This window comes from Pongo pygmaeus, chromosome 19, assembly GCF_028885625.2.
Source record: "Pongo pygmaeus isolate AG05252 chromosome 19, NHGRI_mPonPyg2-v2.0_pri, whole genome shotgun sequence".
Taxonomy (NCBI): Eukaryota; Metazoa; Chordata; class Mammalia; order Primates; family Hominidae; genus Pongo; species Pongo pygmaeus.
In genome coordinates, this window is record NC_072392.2 from 63,819,176 (window position 1) to 63,825,698 (window position 6,523).

General features: G+C 44.5%; 1 protein-coding gene across 9 annotated transcripts in view; it reads right to left on the reverse strand.

Moving 5' to 3' along the window:
* The window catches only part of TOM1L1 (target of myb1 like 1 membrane trafficking protein), a 67,195-nt gene extending 65,468 nt beyond the window's left edge, over nt 1–1,727 (reverse strand). For 2 of the 9 annotated variants that reach the window (XM_063655851.1, XM_063655849.1), the window contains exon 1: nt 173–453. Coding sequence is in view for 2 of the 9 variants with exons in the window: in XM_054456396.2 (XP_054312371.2) it covers nt 173–230 (58 nt within the window). In the remaining 7 variants the exon portion in view is untranslated. Of the gene's footprint in view, nt 1–172; nt 703–851 lie in introns of those variants that run through there. The other 7 variants (XM_054456400.2, XM_054456399.2, XM_054456396.2 and 4 more) reach the window with 6 other exon arrangements.
* Nucleotides 1,728–6,523: the final 4,796 nt, after the last annotated feature.

A 6,523-nucleotide genomic window follows, 5' to 3' on the forward strand; every position in this document is an offset into this window, starting at 1 on the left:
ACGACGAAAGGGGGCCGGGTGGAATGCGGGTGCCCTGGGAAAGTTGCGGGGGGAGGGGAAGGATTTTTCCAAGTTGGACTAACTCCGTCCTCTGCAGGCCGAGAATGGATCAAGCAGGAAAGGATCCCACGGTCCCCTGCCCGCCTGGGCGTCTCTCCCCGCGCCTCCTTACCTATGAGGTGGCCCACGGAGGTCGCGTAGGGATCCCGGTGACTCTTGCCAAACGCCATGGTAGCGCCAGACGGCCGGGCCCAGGAAATCCGCCTCCACCGCTCTCCGGCTCCCGACTCCACCCGCTCGGTACCCTTGGCTCCTCCTCTTCGCCCGAGCGCTTCCCGGGCTCTGGCGGAGGCGCTGCGTTCTGCGCTGCCGCTGCGGGGCGCGGGCACCGAGCGTGAGGAGCTGGGCGCTGGGCAGGGACGCGAGGGCGGGGCTTCGGGACGCCCCGCGCACCTGCAGCGCGCCCTGCGGGACCGGCGAGGAGGCTGCGTTGCCGGCTGCAGGTGGTACAGGCGGGTAGTGGCGGGTGTATGGAGCCTGCGAGAGTGGGGCGGCCGCCCGCTCGGATCTCAGGTGGGCTTTTCGCCCCGTGCAGGAGGAGCAGGCAGCCCAGAATCTCCAGCCTGGGAATTAGAGACCCAGGCTTTGATCCCGCCGCTTGCTGGGCACATTGTCACTCTTCTCTGCGCCTCTTTGGCTGCCCTGGGTAGACCAAAGATAATAGGGGGTTCATTACACAAATCTCAGAATTATGAGAATTAAGGGAAGGACGTAACCGATTATGACGGTGTCTGGTACCCACAAAATAAATAGTTAGCCACTGAATAAATTGAATAACTAGAAATATTTACCCTCGAACCTGCCTTTGCCCTAGAGATCCGGGAGGGGAGGTGTGCGCTCTGCTCTTTAAAGTTGTAGTCATATCTAGGAGGAAGGATTGGCTTCGAATTTAGGGCTTCCCAGGAGCAGGCCCTCTTTGTCTCTCTCCTATTTCCTCGAGGGATCACAGGGCGCCGCCACGCAAGCTCTTGTTTTCTAACCCTACCTTCTGGGAGCCGTGTTTTCCAGCCTGATTCTGAAAATGGGAGAGGGGCTTTCCGTTTCCTCTGGCAAGGAGTATGCTTGGCTTTAGGCCTGCTTTGGAATGTAGGTCCGAGTCTGAGAAGCCCAGCACCTTTCCAGCTGCCCCTTCAGAACCATAATTTATTTCCTATTCCTTTGCATTCAATTAACATCTGATTGGCGATGTTAACAATCTCCAGCCAGCAGGAGCCTGCCAGAGAGTGAGGTGTCCCCAGGCGATGTCAGATAGCCATAGATGAGCTCCTGGTGCTTGTAGATCCTGTTTCCTGTAGTCTAACTGGCACCCATTTCAAGTCTGTTTTTTAGCCCCGGAGATGGTGACTAGGGAGACGAAGGGGACCTGTTTTGACTTATGTCCGTGGTCTTGTGAATTTTAGTATGGAGGTCAAAACCAATTGCCATGCACTCCAAGAGGCTAACATTTAATTGTCTCTAACTCAATTATTTATAATGTTTCTTGACCAAAGTGAGCCAAAACCTGGGATTCTAAAATCTAGAATGAAATATTCTTGTTGTGATGATATGTCTCATAATGGGATTTGTCCCACGTGTAACTAATATTCTCCACCTGCCTATTCAGGGCGAGTAGCTATTTCAGATATTGCCATTTATCAACTTCCTTAGTCATCACTACAGCCTCTGCTGACACTGTTGAAAACCTCTTTTGTGACATCACCAACCTAATCTGTATTCCATGCTACAGCCTCTAGCAAAATATTTTCCCTTTTCTGCAACCTAGAATCAACCTACAATCTCTGAAAAAGAAAACCAATTTTAGCTTAGGCCAATATTGGTGTCAGTGGCCTTCTATCAGATAATAAGAACGAGAAAGGAACCAAGCATCCAGAGAGATAGATTTTTAACATACTTTTATGTAGGAGGTTTCTCTTTTCTTCTTCTTCTTTTTTTTTTTTTTTTTTTGTTTTTTTTCTCCTGTGTCTGATTTCCTTACATGATAGGACTGAGGCACCGAGAAAGAGGAGAAACAGTAGCAAGGAGTGTCTTCTGGACTTGATGCTTGGGTGAACAGAACCAAGGTTGATGAGTACTACCTGTGTTCTACCTCAGCAATGCCTGGCAGAAGTTTTTCTCTCTCCCTGTGCCCTCCAGGGTGTTGTGATGGTTGTTGCAGCCTTTTCTTCCTGTACTCTATTCCTTTCTGCATGATCCCTCTTCTCTCCAGGCATGAAAATCAACGTGGTTAATGTTAGTAAAGTCTAGCAGCAGAGACAATAGAATTCACAGCTAAGTTGAGGTCAGAGAAGAAGCAGAATCCCACAGGGGTAAAATGACACCAGGAGTAAAATCTTACCATGATTTCAATTCCAAGAACACTTAGTCAACATTTATTTATGTAAAATGTGCTAAGTGTCTGCAACTAGAAATCTATCTTAATCTTCACAATCCTGGGAGGTGGGTAGTATTAACCTCATTTTTACAAACATATAATCTGAGATTCAGAAAGATCAAGCTTATAAATGGCTTCACTAAAGTTTGACTCATGGCTGCCTAGTTCCAAAGCCTATATTATTGTCACTAGGTGAATCTGTTTACTGAGGCTGATGTCTTACTTTTTCAAAGGATCTGCTTGATTCAGTGCAAGACCTCTTGAAGAATACAGGAATAGGGGAAGTCATATGCTTTGCTGGCACAAGGTCCTGCTTTTTTTCTGTTCTTGTTCAATAGCAAATATTTTCTGTGCTAGAACTGTATGCCAGATATGTTCTAAACATATTACATGCGTTATCTCATTTAATCACGTAATAACGTTATGAGACCAGTACCATTATTACTTTATTTTTCATATTAGAAAAACCAAAGTAATGGCTGGGCACGGTGGCTCACACCTGTAATCCTAGCACTTTGGGAGGCCGAGGCAGGCAGATCACCTGAGGTCAGGAGTTCAAGACCAGCCTGGCCAACATGGTGAAACCCTGTCTTTACTAAAAATACAAAAATTAGCTGGGCGTGGTGGCAGGTGACTGTAATTCCAGCTACATGGGAGGCTGAGGCAGGAGAATCACTTGAACCCGAGAGGTGGAGATTGCAGTGAGACGAGGTCGCGCCACTGCTCTCCAGCCTGGGCAACAGAGTGACTCCGTCTCAAGAAAAAAAAGGGGGAAAAAAAGTCAATAATTTTTCACATAGTCACATTGCTAGGGAAGGACTGTCTAATTCCAGAACCTGTGACTTGAATGGCTGTGCTATGTCATCTCTCATGGATAGAGCTCTAGATGGTAGGTGGTGCCCTTCACTAGTTCACATTTTGAAAGAAGTGGGTTCTAGGGGGCAGTGTCTGTAGAATGAAGTGACCGAACTTGGCAAGTACACCTGTATAGAAAACAAAGATAACCCACCATCATGATTCATGCAGCTAAGAGATTTTGGCCTTCTTATTTGATTGTTTTTTTGTGTGTGTGTTGTGTGTTTGTTTTTTATTTTATTTATTTATTTATTTATTTATTTATTTATTTTTGAGATGGAGTTTCACTCTTCTTGCCCAGGCTGGAGTGCAATGGCACAATCCCAGCTCACCACAAACTTTGCCTCCGGGTTCAAGCGATTCTCCTGCCTCAGCCTCCCTAGTAGCTGGGATTACAGGCATGTGCCACCATGTCTGGCTAATTTTGTATTTTTAGTAGAGGTGGTGTTTCTCCATGTTGGTCAGGTTGGTCTCGAATTCCCGACCTCACGTGATCCACCCGCCTCAGCCTCCCAAAGTGCTGGGATTACAGGTGTGAGCCACCACGCCGGGCTTGTTCCTTGTTTTAATATTTAAATGTGCTCCCTGTAACCCTCCCCATAGTGTATCCACTAGCCTTCTCATTATCCTTCTCTTTTTCCGTGGGTCTAGTTCCAAACGCTACCTACTCTCTCCCCCAACTCTCCCACTATAAAAACTAACTTTCATAGCTATGTGATCTTCAGCTTTAATAGTCATCCTCACCCTCTTTGACCCTCTGCACCACCCATGAGATGGCCCTTCCTTGTTAGCCAGCCTTATCTTTCAGGACATTTCTCTATCCTACTTTTTTTTCTCTCTCTGTCTGACTGCTAATTCTCAATGATCTTCATTTGATTCTATTTTCTTTCCATTCTGCTAGACCTAAGTAAGTCTTCCCACACTTCCGAGGTTTGCCTTTTTCTCTTTCTGCATTTCTCTCCTCCCACCTTCTCCTTGTCCCTTCTTTATGAAGTCTTTTCTGACAACTCCCAGAAGAATTGGGCTCTTCTTTTCTGTCCCAGGTACAGATTTCTGTCTTATAGTCCACAACACATTATATCACTGATTTGTTTAGAAATCTGTTCCCTGCCTCCTAGATATAGGCCCCACAAAGGAAAAGGACCCATTTGTAGGACTTGGTGTCCTGACACTCAATAGACCTTAAGGGATTTTTTTTTTTTTTTTTCTGAGATGGAGTTTCACTTTGTCACCCAGGCTGGAGTGCAGTAGTGCAATCTCAGCTCACTGCAACCTCTGCCTCCCAGGTTCAAGCGATTCTCCTGCCTCAGCCTCCCAAGTACCTGGGATTACAGGCACACGCCACCATGCCTGGCTAATTTTTGTCTTTTTATTAGAGACAGGGTTTCACCATGTTGGCCAGGCTGGTCTCGAACTCTTGACCTCAAGTGATCCACCCACCCTGGCCCCCCAAAGTGCTGAGATTACAGGCATGAGCCACCATGCCCAGCCTAAGGGATGTTTATTGAATATATTAATGAATGGCTCCTCAAAATCTTAAGTTGCTGTGTCCTTTGAGATCCAGCCCTTAATTCCCTCCTGGATGCCTTGTTGAAACTTGAACTCAGTATTTCTAGAATTATACTCATCCTCTTTCTCCATTTATATCAATATCCTACCTTACATACTTGTTTTGACCGTAGCAGTCATTCTCAACCATATGCATAGAAATTTCTGGGTTGCTGTAAAGACTAATGATATCTGGGTCCCACCTCAGAGATTCTAATTTAACTAGTCTTGGATGCCTGAAGGTCATCAAGAATTTTAAAGGTCCCTGGATGGGCTAAAGGTACCATAAATTCCCAAACAGAAAATCTTGAAGTTATCCTCAACTTTCATTTCAGTCAGTTCTGGATTTCTGTATGTTCTTCTTTACCTCTCTCCTTGCTTTTTCTTCTCTATGGACACTGTCCAGTCCAGAAATTGTCGATGTCATAAGCCTTAATACTGTTTAGGGATGAAACTAGATAGAAGTTCAGGCTTTCCTGAACACAATCAAATCCCCGTGCGTTTAAAGACATATTATTTCTCCTTAAAATGGACCTTCTTTTGCACAATGTCTTGCCCATTGTTTTTGAAAACCACATGTGCATATGTTCACTTTATTTGCAGTTATATATATGTGTATATATATGTGTGTATATATGTGTATATATGTATATATGTGTATATATGTATATGTGTGTATATATGTATATATGTGTATATATGCAGATATATGTGTATATACGTATATATGTATATATATGTGTATATATATATATAGAGAGAGAGAGAGAGAGAGACAGACAGAGAGATGAGTTCATACTATGTTGCCCAGTCTGGTCTTGAACTCCTGAGCTCAAGTGATCCCCAACCTCACACCCTCCCAAAGTGTTGGGATTATAGGCCTGAGCCACATCCAGCCTATTTCCAGTTATTTCTTAATATACTATATCTTTGCGACTCCTGATTGTGGAAATTAAAGAACAGCCTTTCTTTTCCAGCTCTTAGGATAACCCTCCATCAACTTCACACGAGAGGGTTTCTCCCAACCCCAACCCCAGGACTGTTTCATTCTATCTTTATGGGTTTTAGGCTGAACTCAGAGACCCAAGATGAGAGAGGACAAGGCACAGGAAGAGTGAAGAGGAGAACAGTTGTTGACTTCTTACTGTGCCAAGCACTGTACAAAGTGCTTTAGTATCTCCAATAAACTTCAGAATTATTTTTTAAAAATAATTACTCCCATTTTATTAACTAACTTGCCTAAAGTCACTCTGAATATGGAGGTGAATGTGAGTTTTTCTCACTTCCAAGCTTAAGCCTTTTTCCATTGCATCACACTGCCAGCCCCTGCCTTCCCCACCAGCAAGGATCTGTTGCTGATCTTGGAGAGTATCTGAAGCAACAAGCCCAGTGCTCCTTATGCATCAATGCCAACCAGAAGTTTGTTGATTGATTTTAAACCACAATCATTCTCCAAACATTAATCTTTAAATCACAAAAAAAATTCATTGGTTTCTCTCATCCATACAATTAAGAATCTCCATTGAGAGAGGGAACTAAAGGGTACCTGTTGGTTAAATTTGTCATCTCAGTGGATTCCTGTGAGGCTTAAAACCAAAGTTTTATCTGGAAAATAAACCAAAGGCATCAATATTTTCAAAATCCAAGCCAACCAGCTTTCTGTGAGTTTTATAATATCATCGGTGCGCA